The 27,502-nt window shown below is 31.6% G+C and overlaps 1 protein-coding gene across 3 annotated transcripts in view; it reads right to left on the bottom strand.

Moving 5' to 3' along the window:
• Positions 1–6,308: 6,308 nt before the first annotated feature.
• The window catches only part of LOC148603679 (calcitonin gene-related peptide type 1 receptor-like), a 50,025-nt gene continuing 28,831 nt past the window's right edge, over positions 6,309–27,502 (bottom strand). For 2 of the 3 annotated variants that reach the window (XM_088552860.1, XM_088552862.1), the window contains exons 5-13: positions 24,611–24,737; positions 20,169–20,322; positions 19,343–19,409; positions 17,588–17,651; positions 16,021–16,121; positions 14,124–14,259; positions 13,296–13,337; positions 10,538–10,669; positions 6,309–10,209 (exon numbers count right to left, since the gene is read on the bottom strand). In XM_088552860.1, the coding sequence (XP_088408986.1) occupies positions 10,156–10,209; positions 10,538–10,669; positions 13,296–13,337; positions 14,124–14,259; positions 16,021–16,121; positions 17,588–17,651; positions 19,343–19,409; positions 20,169–20,322; positions 24,611–24,737 (877 nt within the window). In that variant the 3' untranslated portion in view covers positions 6,309–10,155. The remainder of the gene's footprint in view (positions 10,210–10,537; positions 10,670–13,295; positions 13,338–14,123; positions 14,260–16,020; positions 16,122–17,587; positions 17,652–19,342; positions 19,410–20,168; positions 20,323–24,610; positions 24,738–27,502) is intronic. The other variant, XM_088552861.1, reaches the window with a different exon arrangement.

Here is a 27,502-nt window from a genome sequence, read left to right as displayed (position 1 = left end):
TCATTTATATTCTGTGATTTCAATACCAAGGAATAGCACTGACTGATCAAAATTGCTTAAGGTAATTATGAAGGTTTTATGACCTTTAATAGCATAGATTTATGAATAATATTATTAATGCAGTCTGCAATTTATGATCATAAAGTATTAAGACTGCAATCCAAGGAAATGAAATTGAATGTTGACTTGAAATGTCTCAGTTAGACAGGCACACAACAGTCCGGGCATACAATATATCTCAGACGTTATCTCACTTATTGACACATTCAACACGAAAACTGACTGAATACAGATACAATATTTTCTCTTTTTAACCCAGTTTTTCAGCGTGTTATGTTTTTTACTTTGAAGAAAAATTAACCAAGGAAGACAATGTTTTATCGGAAATCAAACTAATGTAATCTAGGGACAAAGACAGATTAGACATGGAAAACAGAAACTCACAACAAAGAGCATGAAGTAACAAAAAATATGATGTACATACAATGTGAACAAGCAAGTCAGACTCCACTAAAATTGGGGGCATGGACCTGGTGCAGCTGTAGGGTAAGCGTCCTCTCTTTTCTAGACACATCAGTTTTTTTTTATTAAGTCCTGTGTAGACGAAAGAGTAAAGGAAATCCAAATCAGATTGCATGGTACAGTTGTATACACCGTAACGATCCATTATTATATGATGACGACTTTAAAACCTCTGTATTGATGACTTCAATCTTGTATCAACATAAACCTGTTCAAAACGCCTGCGTATAAGACGTTATTGGCGATACAAAATATCTGTGTAGTTACGGAAAGCTTTGGCGTAACGGATTAGTTGTAATATCAAAACTTAGATGTAATACGCAGCGGCTGACGGGGTGCTGCCACAGATGAACGAAAAGTTGACAATTCTGATTGAAAAGTCATTGCGTTTGTCATATAATTTTGTCAGTAGTTATCAATAACTGTCGATCTCTATGTGTAGGTCAAGATATGCGGCTGACTACCAAGTGTATGGTATGTTGTATCCTTTATCTCAATTTCTTAAGCAAAAGATCAGCAAGTAGAGGAGTACAATGTCTCATTGGAATGCTTTCACCACACTGGACAAGTATGTAGTCGATCAAAAATTATGGCATTTTGAAAAAAAAAAAATCTTTATCGGTATATTTTGAAGATGATTTGGAATAATTTTTTTCACAAAGTGTGAAGACTATTTACCACGAACTACATGTTTGTATCTATGTTTAGTGCCTGTTCTGGAGTAACACCGTTGTGTAATGTTTTTAATCCCTTCGGCTCCTGCGTATGGAGTGTTCATATCACAACTCATACGTTATGCCAGAGCTTGCCGAAACTACGCAGACTTTTTGTATCGCGCTAGAACTCTAACGAATAGGCTTCTGGAACAGGGTTATATTGCTACAAGATTAAAGTCATCACTACAGAAGTTTTATGGTCGTCATCATGAACTCGTGGATCGTTATGGTGTATCCATCAGCACCATGAAAACTGATTTGTTCAACGGGTCATAGTTTTCCTTTCCTCGTTTGTCTACCCCGGACATTATGAGCAACTCGGCGGGTGTTTTTAGAAGGGCAGAGGACGCTTACCCTACCGGTGCACCTGGTCCATGCTCCTAGTTTTTAATGGAGTCCGAGTTGCCCATTTACTTTTGTTACTTTGTATGTATGATTTTAGTTACTTTATGTTCATTGTTGTGTATATCTGTTTTCCATGTCTGGTCGTTGTCCCTGGAATACATTATTTTGATTACCGCTATAACCTTGGTTCCCTTGATTACTCTTTAACCTAATATGGGGAATAGAAGTATATAATGAAGGTTTGAAAAATCATAGATTTTAATGCTATTGTATTCTGATAATAATCTTGAATTGAGGGTCTCTAAAAGATATATCGAATTTTTCAGGATCCATATTTAATTAATACCACTATGGGAGTAACAAGTGTTGTGGTAAGACTGAAGACCCTGTTTGACAGCTGTGAGTAAGGAAGTCAAACGTTTTGGTGGTACATTTTTCATATCTAGCTATGTAGCGTTGTTTGAATGGATTCTTGTGGAATTTAGGAATCCAGTAAATAGACAGTAAATCACAATCATCATCTTTGGTAGAGAGAACAAAAGAGGATAGCACACATATATGGTTTTCCACTATCTCTTCTTCTGAGAGTGTAGTGACAGTATATGTGATTTCCATAGAAATACTTTTTTTCGATTTTTTTACATATTCAAAAAGGAAGTAATACTAGTTTCCGTGCTATCTATGATACCACACGTCATCATTATTATCGCAGCCAGGAAGTCCTACTAAACTGAAATGAAGTCCAAAATCACTTACGACTTATGCCCTACAGATATAAAGCCGTATAAAATATTTGAAATCATCCCGTCAAATAGTAGCAATAAGTGTTTGAACAAAAATTTTCCTCCGTTTCCATATTGTAAAGAACAGCGTCCTATGAATCAGGAAGATGACATAAAGCCATCGAAAATCGAAAATCAATCCGTTAATTTGGATTTCACAAAAGTCGGGCATAACGAATGATAGACAGACGGTTATTCCAACATTTTGTAGCACCCACTCTTCAAGCAGGGGTATAGAGTGGAAAAAAGTCACATACTTGATCATTAGTAAAACAGAGCAATTAATTATTAGCACCTCTTATGGCTTTAGATTTATTTAGAAATGGCATGCATTTGCATCATTTCCATTTGAATGGAGAAATTTTAAACTGAATTATCAAAGTCAAAAAAACTAATTTGTGCGTAGATAACGCGATTAAAAAGTTTGTATACATGCAAATGTCACACACTTTGTTTATACAAAAGTAACAAATTAAAACAAAAACAAAAATGAACAAACAAACAAAAAGCAAAAAGATACGTAATATGTAAAATCAACAATACAAATTATAAGAATAAATTTACACTGCATTTTTCAGCTAGTTTACATAAATCAAATTTTAGCCCACTTTCAAATTCACTATGGATTTAATTGAATTTTACAATTCCGATGTTCATTTGTTAATTCGACGTGATCATTGCATCTCCCGTCTTTCCATGTTATTCAAACATGTTCAATCTTGTTTAATTTATCGACAAACGGAAATCACATTACATTAACTCTAATGGACTCTTTTCAAGACATTAAGTACCAATCTGTACACTACAAATGATGGAAATAATTCAAGGTGCAGAAGAACTAACCAACTAAATGTTGTATTTTGATCTGCATAAGCCATAATTTTCAATAGCTTTATTCTATTCTGTATACATATCTGTGCTTTGGAGAAAAACATATTTTTTTCACAAACGACAAAATGCAATATTCATACAACAACCGAATGACAAAAATGAGACTATGCTCCGTGACTGTTTCTTAATAAGCAATTTAAAGGAAATTTGTTATTTTGTGATATGAATAAATCACGTCTTGTTTGATATTTGTAACACAACATATACTTGTATATGTTTCAGCCTGTTATTGATCGTATATAAAAGAGGTAATAGTATATCTATTCATCTACAAATAACTGAAAACCTTGGTTAAAAAAGAAATAAAAAACAAAACAAAAGCAAACATACAAAACAAACAAAAAAAAGACAAAAAAACAAAAACAAAAGCAAAAGCAAAAACAAAAAAAAAAAAAAAACAAAAAAAAAAAAAAAAAAAACAAAAACAAAACAAAACAATTGGACAAATTAAGTTATAAACACCTTTCTAGCTATATCAAAAATACAAATATTGTTGCGGTAGTGTAACATGTGGTGGTACAAGCTACTCCAGTGATGTAATATCTATTTTGTCAGATTTATTTTGGACTTGACTTAATTATATCGATCGGATAAGTGTTTGGTAATTTTGTTGTTACCCTATTAAATGCATTTCGTTTTCTTTTCTTTTTGTGTATGACTTTTGCAGAATAGTTTTAATCAAAGTGTCGCATCCTTTAAAAATATGCATTAAGGTATCATGTGGCGTAGTCAATTAATAAATTTACTTTATCTTTTTTGGTTAAACTTCAGGTTATATGTAGGTCGGGGCAACTTTATTGAAGTCTATACATTCAAATGTTTGACTGTCCATGCATTGTAAAAAATCATAAATCAAACATTTTTATTTGTTGCTTCAATATAGAATATCAAATTTGGTGTGATTGCCACTGAGACGGTCGTCCATTTAAGGGCAATTTGTTTAGGATAAAATGCTGGTTTATGAGGCCGGGACAACGTACATGTCTTAGATTTGGTATGAAATGCAAGTTTAATTTATATTTTAGATTTAACTACCATGCATGGATTTTACTGACTTTTCAACTTCGCCATTTAAAAGTTTATTCGAGACACGTATTTGATTTTTGCTTCTTTTAAAATGCAATTTGTTATTTAGTATTATTTAAATTGTCAAGTTTGATCAATTATTGTGTCGTAATCACCGTATTTGTGTTTTATTTGTAAAATCTGAATCAAATTACACAGCGCTGTCAATTGAATATTTCATTTTTTTGGTTTTTATAAAGACATTTATAGTTTTAAATTTCATTAATTCTCATAATTTCCTCTTGCTCCTGTTTTGATATATCAAGTAACAGTCTTTGTAAGAATCATGCAAAATCTGAAATACTCTAAAAAAGGCTACATATTTTTCTTTTTGTAATTATGTTGTTTTATGGGTCTATATTATGAACTTTGTACTTATTCATTCCAATCTGCCTGCTCTTAGGAAATAATCAGCATTGGAATTTCAATAGACTCTACTGAGTGTCATTTACAGAGTTACCCCCTAAATTTTGAAATATACAGTGCATTCTATATAATTTTTATCTCCTAAGAACACGGGTTATATGAAGAACTGAATGTAAATTTCTGTTTACTATGACTATTCAAACAAAATATTAAAAAAGAAAAATATGTTGGCTTTTTACCCATGAATCACATGATTTTTAGTTGGAGTGCTACTTAAATTATATATAGCCGATATTTGTTTGCAAAGTGAAGACATTCCAACATCTAAATGATATATAATTTAATAATGTGCTCAGTGGAATGAACCTATTCTTTTAAACTATTTGCAACAAGTGGAAAAATCCAAATATTAAAAAAGAATTATTCCAAACTTTACAAACATTAATTTGATATAAAAGAAATATAATGTTTTTAAAAAAAACAAATAAAAAGTATTCCGTCCATTTTATCATTTTTACAAACATTTTTTTCTTAACTGTTGCATTCGTATACGTTATTAATTTATATATATATATATATATACAACGTCTCAGAATGTGACGACTCTATTTGCTACACTGCTCCATCGGATCAAATTGATACAGGGAAGATATATAAACGTATAGAAAGGTCTGAAAAATTCCCAACGATGTTAGAACTGTCAAATTTGCGATGCCAATTTTTGTTCGTTCCCTCCGCGGGACTCGAACTCTTACTGCTGTGACATCTATGGCAACACCGCCTGCACAAAGTCCAGCGCTCTAGACCACTCGGCCAGCTAGGCTATATAAAAATATAGCTTTCGCTGGCCGGGTCATTCCTCATCGTAGGATTAATCTAGGGCTGTAACTAAGTACACGATGTATGGTGGTACGGGACAGTTCATTTAGATCTTAATATGTAGGATAGAGGATCAAATTAATGATGCATGTCACAACAATGATGCAATGAATCCAATTTGATCCAATGGAGCAGTGTAGCAAATAGAGTCGTCACATTCTGAGACGTTGTATAATATTGATTTGTTGTGACATGCATCATTAATTTGATCCTCTATCTTTACGTGAACGTGTAAAAATAAGGGGCGATCAAAGGTACTATTGGCCTTAAACTTAACTGAAAATTTATCATAAGTGATTTAATTGTAAATTTTGAAGACATGAATCCATCACATATAAGAAAACATAAGGACTGATAATTCTTGCATTGAAAGGAAAGAAAAAAATTTCTGAAATTTACAAATATTCAGATAGTATGTACAATGTGTACTCTTTGGTCACTTTCTCGTAATATTTTGGGCAAGAAAGTAGTGTCCACGCACCCCCCCCCCAAAAAAAAAAAAAAAACAAAAACAAAAACAAAAACAAAAACAAAAAAACTTCATGTGTAGTGAATGCATTCATTATAACATGGTGTATCATATGTTAAAAATATAAAGTTGTTTCTTGGATGTGGACATAGTTTTATGGATGTTTTTACGCCCAAAAAATAACGAAGTTTACAATTTTCAGCAGTTTTTGCCAAATGACGTAACATTTTGGCACCGTTGTAACGTCATTACAACGAACTAAAACCACAAGAATTATTTTTCTGTATATTTATATATTTTTACCATGTTATGAACAACTTTTATGTTATTACAACAAACATGACATTTTTAGGCTTATTGTCCCTTCACCTTTTGATAAACAGAACATTATTTATGATGTTAATAGCAGTCGTTGTAAGAATCATGCAAAGTCTGTAAGACGTGCCACTCCGAAAAGCGCTACACAGTTTCGTTGTTGTTACTTTGTAGGTCTCTATGATGAAATATATAATCAATTATTCCAATCTTTGGAGATAATTCACACTGAAAATCCAATGATTTCTACTGTATTTTAGAGTCCTGAGTTGTCTCCTTCAATTTTAAAATCTACAGTACATTCCATATGATTTCCATCTCCTAAAACAAGGATTATATGAAAAGTCACATGTTAATTTTTGTTAACAATAAAAATTTACACAAAATATAAAAAAAATTCGAATATGTAGGTTTTCCAACCATGAATCACATTTTGCTAGATTCTTATCTGGAGTGCTACTTAAGGAAATACTTTTTGCAATATGTAAAATAAGTTACACTAATGTTGTTTATGTTAAGCTAAATTAGAGCTTAAAAATACGAAACATTTCAAACGCTTAATATTGTTAAATTTGAGATATTAATTATGGGTAACACTCCGAGATAAAAATGTTCCGTTTATTTCATTAATATATTTTATGTTTATAAGAGTTTCTATTGTTTTTTTGTTTTGTCCTGTTTGTGGTTTATGCTTATTTTGTTGGTGTTTTGTGTTTGTTTATGATTGTGTTTATCAACGTTTCTTTAATGACAATTTCTATTACTTCATTTCTGGACAGGCCAAAATATATACAACCCCATTTCATTTTTGTTTTGAGGAGTTTGTGCCATAGTATTTATAAAGAAACATTACTTTATGTGTATTGATGATTTAGCTGGAAATACATAAAAGGAAATTATACTTAGGTTATACACATCATTGCCTTATTCAGTGAAATATGAAAAAAAACTCCCAGCATTATTATATTCTAATTTGTCCTGTGTGGTGGACGTGTTTTTCAACAAACGGTCGGCATTCCAATGGGAAAAATTGTGCTCCTTTACTGGCTGACATATTTCTTCACTCTTATGAGGCTGACTTTATAGCTGATCTAATCAAACAGAAAGAACATCGTTTGGCTATATCCTTCAATCTCAGTTTCCGCTATATAGATGACGTATTATTTTTAAACAATCCTAATTTCGAGGACTTGATACATCGCATTACCCAAAAGAACTTGAGATAAAGGATACTACACACTGTGAAGTCAGCCTCATATCTTGACCTACACTTAGAAATCGATGGTAAAGGAAAACTATTGACCAAACTTTACGACAAACGTGATGACTTTTTATTCAGAATTGTCAACTTTTCTTTCATCAGTGGCAACATCCCTTCAGCACCTGCGTATTGAGTGTTGCCGAAACTACGCAGACTTTTTGTATCGCGCTAGAACTCTAACGAATAGGTTTCTGGAACAGGGTTATGTTGCTACAAGATTGAAGTCATTACTACAGAAATTTATGGTCGTTATCATGAACTCGTGCATCGTTATGGTGTATCCATCTGCACCATGAAAACTGATTTATTCAACGGGTCATAGTTTTCCTTTCCTCATTTGTCTATCGCGGACCTGACTTTTTATGAGCGGCGGGTGTTTCTAGAAAAGCAGAGAACGCTTACCCTACCGGTGCACCTGGTCCATGCTCCCAGTTTTTAGTGGAGTCATGAATTGCTCATTTGCTTTTGTTACTTTGTATGTAATATTTTAATGTTCTTTGTTGTGTATATCTGTTTTCCAAGTCTGATCTTTGTCCCTGGATTACATTTTTTTGATTACCGCTATAACCTTGGTTCCCTTGATTACTCTTGAACAATTAGTACCTATATTTTGTGCAACTTTCTAACAATTTTGATTTTTTTTATTTTTGATGTCTAAAATCAATGAAAAAAAAAGAAAAAACAAACACCAATAGCACTACGAATCACATTAAGATTTTATCATTTTAATCATTTATTTTAATAATTTAATTGATAGTGGATTGCCATCATTATTTCATTTAGTATTATATTACTTCACAAATGAGTATATTCAATTGATTAGAAATATTGTTTTTGCGTTCCTTGTTTATTGCATCTGTGCGCTAGCTATAACATGTCATAAAAAGAGTGTATTGTATTTAAAGAGTGATATAATTTAATGTCTGTTTTGTTTTGTTTTATTTTTGTTTTTGTTTTTTTTCTCTTTTTTTTGTTAGCGTTGTTGGATTCAACATTACAAGGAAGAAGCTACAAAGATTCAAATATTGAATTAAATGAACATCAACAAACCATCAAAACAAAAATAATAAAAAACGCAAAGATCTAATTTCGTTTTCCACATAAAATATGGTATTATGTAATAGTTTGAAAACGTTGTTGAATATAGCAAACTGGAATTTCACTCGATCAATAAAAACATAAAAAAAATTAATCTGAACTTCCAAGGTTTATTACATCATATTTCTTTAAGAATAATATAATTTTCGAAATTACACTACACTTCTGTATTGAGCAATTAAATAAAGTCCTTTGAATATGAGGCAAACTATATTTACCCTGTTAATGTATGCAGTAAGAAAGTATTACATTTGTAAGAACTGGTTCATAACATGCAAAAAGAAATGATATTTCAATTTTCTTAAAATCGGGAATGCATCCCATTGTGTCCCGATACAAGCTTGATAAATAATAAAAGTAAATGCGGAAGCCTTGAGAAGAAGTTGGTACCATAGTGATAGGAAGCAAACACAAATGAAAAAAAAAAAACTAAACGTAAAAGTCACTCAAACTGTTTTGACTGATTTTATTTGTGTTTCAGCTTCAGGTACAACTTCTTAATTTGTTGTTTTATTATACATGTTAACAGGAGGAATGGGTTGTATTTTTTGTTGTGTTTTTCCGGACGTTGACAAAACTTTGGATTTCGTTTTATTTATTACGCTGTAATAAACATGTAGTAAATACCTAAAACAATAACGGAAATGGCAATAATTTAAAGACAAATTATGTCTTAAAGATTTTGTTAATTTACTTCACACAAAAATTTGTAAGAATCTCTCGAACTTTGAATCGATTTTTTTACTCTATTTTAATTATTTTAAAATTTAGTTTAATTTACTTTTTTTCAATGTTAACATAATGATGATCAAATGAGTGAGTTCATTTCGATTCACTTTCATTTATATATATATAGCCTAGCTGGCCGAGTGGTCTAGGGCGCTGGACTGAGTGCAGGAGGTGTTGCCATAGATGTCACAGCGGTACGAGTTCGAGTCCCGTAGAGGGAACGACAAAAATTTGCTTCGCAAATTTGACAGTTCTAACATCGTTGGGAATTTTTCAGACCCTTCTATAAGTTAACGTTATCTTCCCTGTATCAATTTGATCCGATGGAGCAGTGTAGAGAATAGAGGCGTCACATTCTGAGACGTTGTATATATATATATATATATATATATATATATATATATATATATTTAAAACTTTCATCAATATGTACATTTATTATGTCCTTAAATTGAAGTATTGACTCTGTCTGTTAGGTCATACTGTTCTAGTATCAATAAATATTGTATTGTTAATTTGAATGCTTAAAATAATAAGACTATAGATATTAAGCACAAACTTGGTTTTCAATAACACAGTTTTTTTCTCTGAAATAATCGGCATAATGATCTTTTGGCATATTTTAGAACTTTGCAGTTCTGTACAGTATGTATGTATGTATATATATATATATATATATATTTTTTTTACGTTACAAACAAGTCATGTTGAGTTATCTTAGCAATCTGTTGCTGAATGTATCAAATGAGTCTCATTTCTTTCACATGGAACCTGCAACATGAAATTGTAGACTTTATTGGAACATATAATAAATAAGACCAATAAAATCACAAAGAATGCTTTGCAAACTTGAATTGCCATGAATTGTGTTAACTGATTGTCTGCATGTTAAATATTTTATTTCAGAATTCCTGCAAAATGTTAATGTTTCTATTATATAGAATTATGGAACCTTTATTTTGAAATGTATCATTTATTTGAGATACATGTAGACTGCTTAAATTGCTTTCAACACATTTTGTTCTCTCTTGCTCCACTTAGTTGAACCAGTAAAAATATTACAGGCTGATGAACAGCGTCGTATGAGTAAAATACACACTTTTTTACTAGTATATGTGTAACGACTTCGATGTGTTTTGCTCTGTACTCTGATACACAACTTCATTTGTTGTGAGTCATTCATTCTATAACACTTCAGTCCTCGAAATTCTCCTTTCAGTATTTTTAAAACCTACAATATAATATAAAGAGAATTCATAGGGTGTATGTAAAACAGGCAACAACCCCAGTGTGATGAAATATGTCACCCACAGGCCACCCTTATGTCTTTACTGAATGACGAGGAAACTCTCACATCAAAAGGACAGGATGCAGCTGGCCACTAAAATAACATTGACAAACCTTTAATAAACCAAAACGAAGTAAAATAAAACACCAATATCCCATGAACCCGAATCTGCAAAAACAAACGTTAACGATTCCGAAGAATGCTAATTAGAAAGTCACAATTTCATTTGAGAATTTCGATGAATATCAAGATTGCATACTTATGATTATAAACGGTTCAGCCTATGCGAAAATGTCAGAACTTGTATTTATGTAATGGAATCTAAAGTTTACTTTATGGGTATGCAGTATCAACAAATTATGAAGCGGTGAAAATAGAAAAATCAGAAACATAGATGTCAACAACCTACAAATCTGACAATATAATTTCCCAAAAGATGCTTTCTCTATTTGGAAAGACCATTATTTAACCTCTACATTTCTGGATTTGCTCAAAAGTTTTTCAATAGAATAATAAGAAAATAAGCATTTTGACAGAGTTATCTGCCATTGAAATGATCGTTTTCAATTTACAAAAAATAGTATGGAAAATCTTGTCTTTTGTTTCCTCAAAAGTGTATTTATAAAGGTTTAAGCCTTTATTATAATTACTTTAACTTAACATAAACAATACACAAACGTTAATGACCATCTAGTATTTAGCTTACAATGATACTTTATCATTTATTTATTACTACGAACGATATGGTAGATAAGGGTAACAACAAAATTACCGAGCACTAATTCGTTTCATAATCAAGTCAAGTCGAAAATAAATCTGGCAAAATAGATGTTACACCACCAGAGCAGCTGATACCGTAATGGTCCTGACTTGGTGCAGGCACTTCAAACAAAATGGTGGGTTAAATCTAGGTTTTACAGCGCGCTAAACCTCCTTCTTCCATTGCGGCGTCACTATACCAGTGGTGATTAAAAAGCATTAGCATGCTAATCGATAAATCAACTGTCACATAAGCACATAGAAAATTGAAAAAAACAAAAAAAACAAAAAACAAAAAACAAAACAAAACAAAAAAAAAGCAAAAACAAAAAACAAAACAAAACAAAACACAAAAACACAAAAAAAAACAAAACAAAACAAAACACTCATCATTACTCATTGTTTTAGAAGAAACTGACTATTTTTCAACATTTGACTAATATCTAAAAAGAATTTATAAAGGGACCTTTTACTCATACTCTTGATTCAGGAGTCTGTTACGCAGACATTTATGGCGTTTAAGGAAATCAGAGTGGATAGTACTTGCTCTAGCGTAGCACATCAATTGCGAAACATAACTAATATATGCAGGAGATGAAGGGATACTGCTGCAGAGTTTAGGAAAATTAATGATATTAAAATTGAAGTCATCTATTTTATCATAAAGTTTAGTGCTGAGATGACCACTGCTGTCAAATTCGAGATGTTGGTCAAAAAAAAAAAGAAAGATTCAGAACATGCTGTTTCAGTAGTATTCTTTATCTCTACCTCTGGAGGATATATTGACGGTAACCATTTACCAAATGAGGGTTGTTGATGGACAACACATAATCAAATTATCTGTATGTAAGGCTAAAGTATTTAGCATCTTTCAATTTTTTTATTCTTACGAGGTTCTGAAAAAAAATCAGTCTCGTATGAATAAAAAAACAAATCGGCTAGGAGAGGAGCACAGTAAGGAACCACGGGATTGCCAACTTGTTGTTTGAATAATAGCCCCTCCAAATGTGACGAGTATGTTATCAATGAGAAAATCAGTCAAATTGCAAACCTACGTTTCTGTGTATCACACTTTGTCCTGCGATGTTTTAGAACAATATGTGGATTTGTAACCACGAACAACATATTTTTTCCGCAAAGCTGCGAAATTTGAGGTTTTGAAGTAGATCTTTAGAGTTTTTAAGTATCCACATATGATTAATGCCACTAAGAAAGTGTGTGATATTGCAATAAACTTGCTCTCCGTCCTTCACTGCAGACAATATATTTGTAAGATATATTGACATTGTCTTCGTGGAGCAAGATGAAGATCCTGCTATATACTTTTCTTTGCATGGATTCCTATGACGTATTGGAATCAAATACAAGTAAAGTAAGGCCTCACATGTCGATAGAAGACATGCAGGACTTGTGGTTGTTTAGGATTTCATCTTTATCAAAATTAGTACGTTTGTATGTGGCATTAACTGGGATGTTACTATCATTCTCCAATTCTTTAATAAGGCAATTGAGTAGAGAATTGTTAACAATATGTAACTTTAAAAATAACCATTACATAATTATTTCAAAATCTTGAAAATCAGGGAATATCTTAACCTCAATAAGTACAAGCGCAACTACCAATGCCTCCAAAAATTGTTGAAATGTTTACATCATCCTCTCTCAAAACTAAATTTTTCACAATCCCATTATTTTAAAAATATATATGTATTTAAGTAGTCAAAAATTTGCTTATATATAAGTAAAAATGGAAACAGTTTCCGAAACGTATGGCCAAGCGTATATATCATATGATAAAGGAACAACTTACGTCTTTATTCAAGAAGCAGAATAAAACAGACACAAGAACACCCTGAAACAAAATAAAATATAATAAAATAAAATAAAAATAAAATTTTATTACTGTTAATATATGTTCTAATGTAATCAATGTAATGACTGTAACAAATAACAGTTTCTAAATTGAACAGATTTAATATTTACAGTCTACTATTTAATAGTGTAGTCAACTGCATTAAAATTGAGACCATGTAGTTTTATTTGGTTATACAAAATGTACAGTTGTACTTTGTATGTAGCCTTTAGCTTCTCAAATTAAGAGCATGAAACATACATTATTATACATGACTTTTATCTGAAGTTTGGTTTTTACTTTCGCTTTTTAAAATAACTTCTTTAGATATAAATTTTCTACGTTTGATATCAATCCTCTTTTCGAAAGAGTAATAAAGGGAACCAAGGTTATAGCAAAATGGGCAAGTCGGACTCCACTAAAAACTGGGAGCATGTTCCAGGTGTACTGGTAGGGTAAGCATCCTCTGCTTTTCTAGAAATATTCGCGGAGTTTCTTATAAAAAGTTAAGTCCATGGTAGACGAAAGAGGAAACGGGAAAGGGAAACTATGACATGTTGAACAAATCAGCTTTCATGGCGCAGATGCATACACCGTAACGATCCACGAGATACACAACAAAGAACATGAAGAAATATTCATTCTAAAACTTAATTCATATGCTAAGCACTTAACACAAATATCTTATTATTTAATATATTGGAAAAAGCTGCTCAGATTAATAATAAGTATTTCATGATTTTCTTATACATATTTGTATGTAACAAAATAACTCAGTAAAAGTACCTGAAAGGATGTAAGAACAGCTGATACTAAATCATAGATAAATTGCATCTGTTCGTCCTCGTTGGGACGGAATGGTAAGGCTATATTCTGAACACCAAAAAGAGGCACTAATATGCAGGTGGCACGCAACGACTGTCTGTAAAACATAACTGTATAATGTCATTGCCAAAACATACTTAGGTAACTTAGAAAAGTAAACAAGATTTATACTGGTTGTTAAAACTTTGTGACTTTTTGAAATAAAAATTAAAGATGAAGGGTAAATAATATTCCCAATATGTACAAAACTGGACAACTCATGTAATCAGCCGTTGGTAAATATTGCAAAATAATAATAATTAAAAAAAACCAAATAATACAAAGAAAGAAAACGAAGCAAATGAGCAATCAAGGGAACCAAGGTTATAGCAGTAATCAAATGAAGTCCTCAATCTCAAGGTTCTGCAATAGTCTTTTATAATTTGAATGATGCAATGAATGAAGTATAGGAATATGAAATAATTGGTATGGATTCGTCTTTGAACAAGGGGGTCTTTGTTGGTAACGTTTTTATGATGGAGAATGTTAGCCAAATTAATTGCATCTATACCTTTGTTGAAAAACGGTAGTAGAAGAAATGATCGTTTTTCTTCATCTTGACTTTTCACACAAACTGTTTTAAAGAGTCTGTGGAATCCAATATCCAAAATGATGGCGACAAGCCTGTGTAATGATGAGGTAGGGTAAGAAACAGGAGTGTCAAGACTTGTTTTGTAAAGTGAGTGTAGTAGAGTGAGAGGTATAGAATAGGGTTTGGTTCTAATGTGATGAAGTCTAAGAGGTTTTTGTATGGAAGGAAGAGACCATCTATGGAGACATCATGTATCTTAGGTGACGTATAGTAGTGATGGCCATGACTCCTTTCCCGCCTTGGATTTTTGTCAAATAAATTCATCACATTTATGCTATTGTTATATTGGTTCATAATATTGTCATCATGACTTCTTCTATGGAAGGTTTTGTTTGGAAAGGAACTAGAGAAGTAAGAGTCGGTTATAAGAATGTTGTATGTTTAGCAATTTTCAATACCACATTTTGATGTAGTACATTTAAAATGTGGTTCGTCATCGTTGTAGTCAAATATATTATTTAAAGTGATGGAACATGGTTTGATTATTTTCAAATAGTCCGAACTTTTGTACTGGAATAGATGGTCTGCAGACTGAACATATGATTGGGTACTTTTTGTTGGAACGGTCGGGGCACTATCCATACCAGATGTGAGCGTGCTGAAATTCCCATCCGGGGACACTACAGTCTTACAAGACAACAGTGTGTCTGATATGATGTCAGGTTCGGACCTTATTTTACTGAGTGACGTCCGAGCCAATTTTTCTTTCATTCCTCTTGATAACCATAAATTTTAAAATTGTATTACTGGGTTGATGATACCCTCGGGGACAAAATCCACCAGCAGCGGTATCGACTCAGTGGTGTGAAAGTCATCAAGGTTAAAGCAGTAATCAAAATAATATAATGCAGGGGTATTCTTACCAGTACTACACAGGGCATGACAAAAATAATGTCAAAATCAATTCTTTCATCTTTAATATCATTGCGTTGGTATTTTACAATATCGGACATGACATGTTAAGAGTGAGGACAGGGAACCTTAACATGTCATGTTCGATATTGAAATTTAAAAAGGATTTAAATGCAAAGTGCTGTAGTTTGCTCTCTTTTTTTTATGTTTTTTTTCCTTTTTATTGGCTGTAGTGATTCTTATATACAATTTATTTTTGGTTCGACTATTGCTAATAAATGATTTTTTGATGAAAAACGTGCACAACATTTTGCAGTATCTCAATGATTGTTAATTTTAACTAATGTTCCTAGTAGGTATCTGATTTATATGTACCTGATTGGGTGAACCGTGTGCCGCCTTGAAGACCTCCTGGAAGGCTTTGTATTATTTGTACATACGATCCGGAGAATATTAAAAAGGAATATCATGTTTATCTGAAAGAATGGTAATAGTTAAATATGACATATATTGATATTCTTTATAAAATAAATCAATAATTTGTAAACTTTTATGAACGAATAATCAAGGGAACCAAGGGTTATAGCGGTAATCAAAAGAATGTATTCCAGGGACAAAAACCAGACATGGAAAAGAGATATACACAAGAAAGAACATAAAATAACTAAAATCATACGTTCAAAATAACAAAAGCAAATGAGCAACTCGGACTCCACTTAAAACTGGGAGCATGGACCAGGTGCACCAGTAAGGTAAGCATTCTCTCCTTTTCTAGAAACACCCGCCGAGTTGATCATAAAAAGTCAAGTCCGTGGTAGACAAAGGAGGAAAGGAAAACTATGACCCGTTGAACAAATCAGTTTTCATGGTGCAGATGGATACACCATAACGATCCACGAGTTCATGATGACGACCATAAAACGTCTGTAGTAATGATTGCAATTTTGTAGCAACATAACCCTGTGCAAGAAGCCTGACTGTAAGTGTCTTAGCACGCCCTGGCATAACGTATGAGTTTTGAGGTGCTGAAGAGATGTTGCAACAGTTGAAAGAAAAGTTGACAATGCTGAATGAATAGTCATCACGTTTGTCGTAAAGTTTGGTCAATAATTTTCCGTTACTATCGATCTCTAGATCTAAGTGTAGGCCAATATATGAGGTTGACTTCACAGTGTCTGTAGTATCCTTTATCTCACGTTCTTTGGGGTAGATGCGATATATCAAGTCCCCGAAATTAGGATTTTTAAAAATAGTACGTCATCTAGAAAGCGGAAAATGATATTAAAGGATCTAGCCAAACGATGTTCTTTCCTCGGTTTCAGACCAGCTATAAAGTCAGCATGAAGAATCAATTTTAGGAGTTGAAAAGCAAACGCACATACTTGATTGCATGATAGATCAACATACTGTAAAGTATTAAGTATTTCACACATAACTTGTTTTTCATATATAACAAAGAAATGAATAAAAGAAGCCATCGAGAAAAAGATATAATATGTGGGGAAAATTCAACCAAAGTCAATGACTGTATATTTTTGAGTAGCAAGGTATTGTTATTTCCTATTTTTTTACAGATCTGATAGGCTTGTATTGAATGTTCGCTTACACTCTTATGAACGACTCACATCCGTTTAGTATGTTCATTTCCGTTGACCTGATTTTAACAAGCAGCACAGATGATGACTTGCAACAACAGAGACTGTTCACCCATGATTTGGCATGATTAGAAATCTACCTTTTCCATGTATTGCATCCGTTGTTTGTCTACTAGCTAATACAATGTATCTCTTTCTTGCTTTAATTTGTTTTTGCTATTATTCAATATATTCTAACCTTTACATGCGCATTTTTATTGCCCATGTATAATAAAGTTGCGTTATCATTGATTCTAGTTTTTTTGTGATGATAAACTGTGTTTTGTAATGACTTAAAACATTCTTACAAATAATGACAATATGATTGGTCCTGTGAATATCCATATTAAGTTAGAACTTTCATGCCAGCAGCTGAAATAAATTAAAAGTAATTTTTATTTGGTGTTCTGGTAATAAAATAAATATTGTGCAACCAAAAAAGAGTGACAAACTGTTCGTGTCACATTTGTTTATTAAATAATATGAGCCTGACTTCCTGATGGCAGTATCAAGTCGACAGTAGCCCCAATATTAAAATCACACTTAAGTACCAATTACTCTAATATTAATATCGAAGTCTCTTTCGCGAATAGGTATTTCGTATTTTTATGCAATTTTGAAACAGCATCTTTGTTGTGCTATTACATGTGACTTATGATTTTCTACATTCAATAAGTTTATCAAAAGATGAATTTCTATCGTTTTAATGTTATTTACATCATGGATCTTTCGTAAATCAAATGGGGCAAATGAAGGAGCTCCTTTGTTATTGTTGGGACCTCTTTGGCTTTGACATAGTGTCCTGAAAAGTTGCACTATTGCAGTTGGACCCTTATCGTGTTTAAATCACTTGAAATCTGACAGATGCTAGAACAAGACACGCTTACCCTGCCAAGCCAAATTATGTAAGTCCCGTTTTTTGTGAAAGTTTATATTGTTAGTGCATTATTTTTGTGTCTTTAATCTATTCATTTTTAGGTAAATGTATTTCATTCTGTTTGCTAAACGGTTATATCGATTATTATTATTATTATTATTGTTTTGTGTTTTTTTTTGTTGTTGTTTTTTTTTCACGTTTAAGTCATGACCTTGGATTTTAGTGTATCTGAACAGCCTCATTATTGATGCAAAAGAGTTATGGTTCCTATATCTACCTTGCCTCTGTCCTTCATGTAAATGGAAGTGTTGACAAATTAAACCTGATATTTAAAAAAAAATTGCTACAAACTATAAACTTTTTCCAGTTTCCAGATAGACTTGATCAGATTTGTTATAGATAGCGCCTGTAATTAACCGTTGTCATATTAATGTGTAATTTTCAAGTACTTTAAATGGTGTCTGTCTCTGTAAATAGCTGGAAGTGGGTTGGAATCACCTAAAACTTTCACAGTGTAATTAAAAAGCAGAGGACGCTTACCTTACCGGTGCACCTGGTCAATGCTCCCAATCTTTAGTGGTGTCAGAGTTGTTTATTTGCTTTTGTTACTTTGTATGTATGATTTTAGTTACGTTTTGTTCTTTGTTGTGTATGTCAGATTTCCATATCTGGTCTTTGTCCCTGGATTACATTCTTTTGATTACCGCTATAACCCTTGGTTCCCTTGATTACTCTTAGACGATTTTTACTTTTCAATAATGTTTTGGTATCATGTTTTCTATCTTCATTTACATGCACTGTGAACTACCATTTAAGTGTAGTAATGTCTGTCAAACAATCCAATTTTCTTACATGTAGATGGCCAAAATTCACACATTGAAATATTGTTGAAACATAATGTCTGATTGGTAGACTTTTGAAATTTTAGTTTCAAGTTGTTTCCAAATTTGCTTAACTTATTATAAATTTGTTACCTATTTTTACGGCAAGTATATTTAATTGTATTGTATTCGTTTTTTAACTTAAATGTTAAAACTGTGCCCTGCGCAGTTTGTTTTACTACCTTTAAAAAATAACAGACAGTAAAAACCCTTCATGCACTAACTTAATACTGAAATCAAGTTCTTTTTTAATATAAGAAATAATAAGGATTTTTTAATCTTTAAGGAGACTGTTTAATACTCACTTTTTGTCAATATCTGCATTAGCTGACCTTAAAACCACGTATACAATTGATGGAACGATTGGAATACCTACAACCATCGAATCAGTATAACATTACATTGTTTTAATCATTTGTTTAAAAACAATTCAGGTTTCTTTTGTAGATTGATAGCTTTAGGATTTGATAAATACATATCAAGGTACAGTGTAATGTCTTTCTAGTAATGTCTTGATGCATCGTAAATAATAGTTCAATTCACTGCCTTAGAATAATCAATTCAAAACATTTTAATCTGCTATTATATTGATACTCTAAAATAGATTTGGTTGTATTCCATATCTTTTGTCTAAAATGTTTCACTTTACTTACCAAATAAATGGTTATTATGCGTTACGACTTGTATGAATGGTTGATCATAAAAAGAACAATATAAAATTGATTACTTCTTTATCATGAATTCAGCGTTTCAGATTTGAGCATGGTTACATTGATGTTTCATTCAGCTGTGACAGCCAAATCTATTACAAGTGTTATTTTAAAGGAAATAAGCAAGATATGGCTTGATGTAATCAATTCAGGATGTAAACATATCGCCCTAGAAGTCATATGCTGCGTCTATTCCAAAATATGAAGAAACTACTCCTATCGAAATCGAAATAAATCACGGAAACTCCATTTTATCATTGTTTTACCACGGGCTAGTCATTTATGTCGCATTGTTTACCCCGAACATAAACCAAGCAAGAATTGCTGGGTACTGGACAAACAGATGAAGGGCCCAATACCAATCCTACACCTTACGCCAAGCAAAGACCATAATATACTTGTAATTGTGATTGTAACTCACCCCAGCCAATAACGTTGCAAATTCGTAATAATGTCTTCTTTACAATAAATGTGAATACAAGCAATGTATGTAAATAAAATCCCTCACAAAACATCCAAGCATAGTTACAAATTGTAACGTACTGAGCTAACACATGAAGGGCCTTGCACCAGTTCTGAAAAAGAAAACCTGCTAGTAAATACGCAACTAAAGAAGTATAACCGAGTAGATAAAAACAAAAGCAAATTAATCCAAAGTACACATGTATTAAGACATGTGAGGAATAAATGTAATATATTTCCAACCAATAAAACTCTTGCAATACAATAAAACAGGCCCATATTTTCGTGGTACATATAGACAGAGAATAAATGTTTTGAAAGTTTACATGAAATAGAAATTATTTTCAAACAATTGATTTTTTTCATTCACACATATCTCTAGAAATGGTTATCAATGAAGGAACTGCTACTCTATTATAATTCCGACTCAAAAGATTATACACCGTTGTTACTTGAAAATCGGTTCACCTTGATACAGACATGTAGTACCAGGTAGAGATTCTTCATAATTGTAAAAATGATACCTAATCACCTTCCAAATATACCGAAGATGTTTTCAACAGGCTAGAATTTTTGATCGACACATATTTGTCTAGTTCTAGTGTGGTGGATGCGTTTTTCAACAAACATCGGTATTCTAATGGGACCATATTTTGTTCCTCTCCTCGCTGACATTTTCCGTCACTCTTATGAGGCTGAATCTGATCCAAAGGAAGGAACATCGTTGAGCAAGATCATTTAATCTTAGTATACGCCATAGAGATAACGTATTTTCATTAAATAATTAAATAAAGTTTCGGGGATAATATAAATCGCATCTCCTTCAAAGAACTTGAGATAAAAGATACTACACACTCTTACCCTACTGGTGCACCTTTACCAAACTCCCAGTTTTAGTGTAGTCCGAGTTGCTCATTTACATTTTTGCTTTTTACGTATCGATTTTGTTATTTTATGTTTTTTGTTATGTGTGCCTGTCTTCCATGTCTGGTCCTTGTCCCAGAATTAGAGTCTTTTAATTTCAGCGAGAATATCTTTTCCCTTGATTAATCCGCCGTTTATGCAACCAAGATTTCTGTTTAATATATAGTATGTATATCTGAAATGTATCTCATTAATTCTCTTCAGACTGAAAGAATAATTTAGTTCCTTTTCGCCCCCTTTTTGTTTTTGATTATGATGTACTTATGCTATGAGCGTTCGCTTTTTCAATTACGTAAAATCAAAGAGATGGTCTTGCCATAGGTTTGTAAGTCTCGTCATGTGACTCCGTGGTTTCACGAGAATGGGTCCTGGTTTACTTTTCAAATCTATAGCGATTTGTCATTTTCAAAGCGTTGGGTTTAGTGTATAAAAGCAAAACATATGTTCGTGTAAAAATACCAATAAAAATGACAAATATCTATTTCCACATGATTAAAGTTACAGAAAAAGCGTAATTAGAGGATTTTGCATTGTAATTACAGAATTTTGAGATTCCAGAAGTAAATAATAAAATGCAGACCAGTCTTCGGATTTCAATACATTCTACATAAGAAATTCCTGTAAAGAAAATAAAACTAGAACCAGTCTTACAGACTATTTGCTAATACAACATATATGTAAAAATGAGACAGGGTTTTTTTTATGTCAAGTTACTCATGGTGAACACTCAAACCAAAGGGGTACGCTTGGTTTATTTTATGTTCCGCCCTGGAAATTTATCCAGTAAAAGAGTATGGATACTGCATAATATTTGGATCAATGTGTACTTATATTGCCAAAAAAAACCTTTTTCAGGCATTCCATATGGAAACCGTGTTGCAAACCAAAACCAAAATATAAAGTAACATTTTATGGCGAGTGTTTCTAGAAAATAGTAAATCGTATATGACGTAACCATTTGCCCCATGAAACCATTTGTTTATATATTCTTTTGATTACCGTTAAAATCTTTTTTCCTAACTTACTGTTCAACAATAATGTATTTCGACCATTAAAGCCTTGTGTACCATAGTTTTCATTTGTCAAAGTGTAAGGTCCATAGTTCTAGAAATCCGCGAAATTACAAAAATAACATAGAAACGATACCTGATGCCTCAGTTTGATACGCAATTGTTTAAAGCAGCTCTCAAGTATTTTTTTCTGTAGGTTAACTCATCTTTAAAACTCTACATCAAATGACGTTGCTGGAAACCAAAAAAAATAATATTCCTTCTCATCCGAATTAGTGTATCCCTTGAATAAATATATGTGTCTAAAATTCAAACAAACAATGTCCGCAGAGAATGTTTTATGATGTTTTCGCAAGTAAACACGTAAGGGGAGATATTTTCTGAGCTTATTTCGTCATTTTTTTGTATTTGTAATCTCCCAGTGTCAACATCTTTGGACAGTCATATGCAGTTTGAAATTTCTTTTTCGTATTTAATTTTGGAATTTAAGTGTACATTTTCGACATACGGAAGCATTTTAAGTGTCAAAGTAAACTTATTTCTTATAGTTTTGCTGTTTCAACGCGTTAACAGCATTTGGAGAAGAGTATTACAAGAAGTTTATTTATCTTATATTCAACTGTCTCAAACCATATTAGACATAGTGCAACGAGTTATTAACCAAAATGAATACATCAACCGTTAGCTTGAAGTTGCTAATGGAATTTGTCTGGTGTTCAGCAAAAGATTGCGTAATCATAAAGTTCAATTACATTCAAATTACATTACGGAAAATAATAGAGACACCATCAATCCATAAGGAATTGTTCGGTAATAATATTTTCATATTCCTTCAAATATTATGTGAAGTGTGTTATTCTATTTGACAAAAAACTTATTATGATAAACCCCACGGGCTATTTTTGTCATTAAAAGGAAATGGTCTTATCACACATATCATTTTTATAGATTTAAATCAAACTTCGATTTAGTAACTAATATTAATTTTTGAAATTGGTTTAAATCTCACAAAAAGGCATTCTTTTATCAAGGAATTTTGAAAAAGACATGAACAATCCCCTATTCAGTGTGTGTTTGATGATATCGCCCTGGTATGAATAGTCATGTTAATCTCATGGCGATACCGAAATCTTGATCAAAGCAATATATAGAAACGTAGATCTAAACACACATTTATCGACATGTAGGTGAATTGTGCATTGTCTAACAGATAGTTTGTTATCAACAAAACAAATATGGAAAACCATAAAAGGTTACTGGGGTCATTTACCGAATGATTTTAATCTTATTTACAAATATTATATTTTCCTCAATCTCATTTTATATTTAATAATATTTTATATTATCACAATTTTACAAAAAAAATAAATAATAATTTGAAGGAGAAATAGTTTTTGATGAAAATATGTTCCATTTGCCTATTATATCGATTTCTCAATGCAAACTAAGTTTTACATGAACAATTGGTATATCCTTCACTTAAACATTTACCTTGGTTCCTGTTTCAACAACAATTATATGCTTATGATTAAATTGTTAGTTTAAAATACAACATTACCAGTTTAGAAATAATTATGTCTTTACTTGCCCATTTGACATTGTAAACCTATTCCAGAACAAATATTTGCAAAGATCTGATCTTAAATCCACATTTATGTGCAGAATATACAATTAATCAAACTCTAAAGGACAAAAGGAAACAACGAAGTAAAAGAAATTAAAAAATAAGACATTTTTAATATCACAGTTGAACAAAAAGTAATAACCTAAAATAAAGGAGTAAGTACACTATTTGAATATAGGTAGAAAGGAGAAAATAAAATAAAATAAAAATGAAAAAAAATCTGGAGAAAACAGAACTATATTACGTTAACAGATAGGTTTGATAAGAACACCATACAATAATTAACCCGCTCCAAAAAACAAGAAAGAAATTACCGAGTTATAATAAAGAAATTAAATAGTATGCATATGCCACAATAAAAGTAAACAAACAGAAGAAAACAATAAACAAACATACAAAAATAAAACTATAGTTAAAAGTAGATCATACCTTATGTTTTAGTAGATCAATGTTCAAATATTAACTTATATATAGGAGCTTATATAAAGAACAAATAACTGATATTCTTGTATATTTCTAAAAGAAAATTGGGTGTCACCAACCTTTCTCTTGTGATTTAAAGAAGTGAAAAAGTAAATCATCATTACATCTATAGTACATTTTCACGCCAATTATCTAGACTTTGAAAGAATTTTCCTGCAATTTACTCCCAATTGAAATAGGTTTTTTACTGCTAATGTTTATTATTTTACCATGTACTTTTTCATGTCAAAACTCCTTTTTTAAATACGTTAAATACCAAAATAATGGTCCACCTGAAAGGCACCATCTACCTTTAGCGATACAATATCGGACTTATAACATTTCTTGTAAAAAATATTAAAGCTATTTCATATAACATACCGGATTCTGCTGCAATACATGAAAATTAAATAGACTCGATGCATAGTATGAAATCCATAACCCAGCCGTTAAAAGATATGATATGAACAGGTGAGTATGGATAGTCACGCGAGTACATCTTAACTTCCTGAAAAGAAAAAAAAATGAAATAAGCAAGAAGGTGTGCTAGTGAGTTAGTGGCATAAAAGATCCCATGTTTAAAAGTGTAGAGAATGTCATACGCGTCATTACAATTAAGTTATTCTGAACTGGTGACACGAAATTAATCGTTACCATCGGGAGACTCATTTAAAAACTAGGTTCCACCAGAGTTACTAAATTTTACAAATACGAATGAAATTATTCCTAAAGATGTCCACTTAAATAATCAAGACATTTCATTTTACAACATACGATGTATTCATATATAATACTATATCTAACCTACATGAACTTGGCCAATCTACCCACACTTTTAATTTTGCACTCCTTTATTCAATTATTTCGTGTTGAACTAGGAAAATCCAAACTTGATTCCGTGTCTCACTTTAATTGAATGACACGAAAAAATACCTCTTTATATGTCTACTGATGTTAACTATACTTTTGTTGTTGGCCTATTTAATGATAGTGTTTCCTACTTCAAATAATGAATTTACGAAGTGAACATGTGATTAAAAGCCATATCGGTACTCGTTTGTGATGATAAAAATTAAAACTTAAAAAAAAAATAAATAAATAAAAAAATTAAAATAAAATAAAAAAAATAAAGGAAAAGATCTGTCTGTCCCGACTCAAAACATTATATATCGTTGTTTTTTTTTCAAGATGGTACACCCATATACAAATATATAGTTCTTGGAAGAGATTTCTCATACTTAGTGAAAAAAATTCCAAATCATCTTCCAAATATATAGAAGAAGATGTTTACAAAAGGCTGGAATTTTTACTCGACAATATATTGTCCAGTGTGGTGGACGCGTTTTTCAACAAACGGTCGGCAGTCCAATGGGTACAAATCGTGTTCCTCTACTTGATGACCTATTTCTCCACTCTTATGAGGCTGACCCGATCCGAAAAAAGAATATCGTTAGCAGGATCCTTTAATCTCAGTTTCCGCTTTATAGATGACGTATGATCTGTAAACAATCCTAATTTCGGGGCATTGATACAGCGCATCTACCCCAAAGAACGTGAGATAAAGGATACTACTGTGAGGCCAACCTCATATATTGACCTACACTTAGAAATCGATTGTAAAAGGAAATTTTTGACCTAACTTTACGACAAACGTGATGATTTAAAATTCAGAATTGTCAACTTTCCTTTCATCTGTGGCAACATTCCTTAAGCACATAACAGTTGACAGTTTCTTAATCGCTAAATTGTAGTGTTAAATGAAGGCAAGTTAACAGTCATAAATTAAAGCAAACCAAATCCTTGTTCAATCTTACTTAACTTCATACACGCTGCAATATGAATGTTTAGTAATATTTTAACCGCTAATTATATTTTTATCATTAAACTCCTGGATTCGCTTGACATAAACATAATGTAAACATACAATGTATGATATGAAAAGAAATATAGTTTAACTGACACCGAAACGTATAGCATGTTATAACCAGTTCATACATATTTCACCCGAAATTTCTCGGAGTATAATATTGTAAAGTTCCAATGTTATTTTTCTACGTGTAAATAACATTGGAAGTGGAAGCAAACATTATTAAGAGTGGGGATAATAGCGTGCTTAAAGGAATGATAGTTATATGAGTATAACTTCTGAATATATTTAAGGGATACACACAACAATGCAACGTGTCGTACATTTTTTTATTTTGTAAACTGTAAATTAGAAATATCTTGGTATTATGCGTTATTGTAACAGTTTTAAAAAAATAATTCGTTATTTTTTTTTTAAGTAAAATCATTTTCGAAAGTATGTCTCATGGTTTTATTTTTTAAAGTGAATATTCAGAATTTTAAAACATTCATTAACTAAATAAATATCTCGAAAACATTTAAGCAGGAAAAAGTCTATGAGAAATAACGTACATGATACTAGAATCTTAAAGTAGTATTTTTCAATCAGCATTATAGCAAAATCATTTGCATTCATTTATCATAAATAGTTGTAAAGAATATGATATACAATGTTTTCCGTTTTATGTTTTATGTTTTTGTTTTTGTTTTTGTTTTTTTTTTCGAACGGCTTTTCAATCGAACATGTATTGGTTACGGAGTAAAACTACCGCGTTTGAGTAAATCCATTCGTTTTTACGTATTATACTACTGCAGTGATTAAAGCAAAGTTCAGCACAAAACATTACCAACTACTGCACAAATTATAATCCATTTTGACTTACTGAAAGAAATATGGAATATCTTCACCATTATCAGACTTTCACTCAACGTTTAAAAAAAAAATAGAAAAATCAATCCTCATCAAAACTTAATCGTTTTATATAGAGTTGCAGTACACAAATCTAAATTGATTTAAAATTCATTGTAAATGATCGACAGTTCTCTTATCTTCAAATGCTATGCTATTCTCTAGTTTGTGCTCCATAAAATGCTTTATTCATTAATATAGAAATAGAATTATGGTTATGTTACATAATTATATCTCCACGATTTTAAATATAGATTTCCCATAAGGGTATTGTATCAATCTTTCATCGATATATACTACACTTCACATAATTTAATAATATTGGACGTTAAAAGGTCGTACTCCCTCAATTTAGAGAAGGTGGTAATATCGTAAAATTCAAACATTCATGACGCTGATGGTTTATTGTTTGCTGCATGATAACATTGTCCAATTGCAATTAGATATCATAATACAAACACAACTTAAACATGATATTATATGGCACAATGAACGCTAATCATGTCGACTGTAGTTGA

The sequence above is a fragment of the Perna viridis genome, chromosome 11 (assembly GCF_037379345.1).
Source record: "Perna viridis isolate PV_CMFRI_1.1 ecotype Kerala chromosome 11, ASM3737934v1, whole genome shotgun sequence".
NCBI classification, from domain to species: domain Eukaryota; kingdom Metazoa; phylum Mollusca; class Bivalvia; order Mytilida; family Mytilidae; genus Perna; species Perna viridis.
The sequence above is the reverse complement of the archived record's forward strand: the minus strand, read 5'-3'. Positions and strand labels throughout refer to the sequence as shown.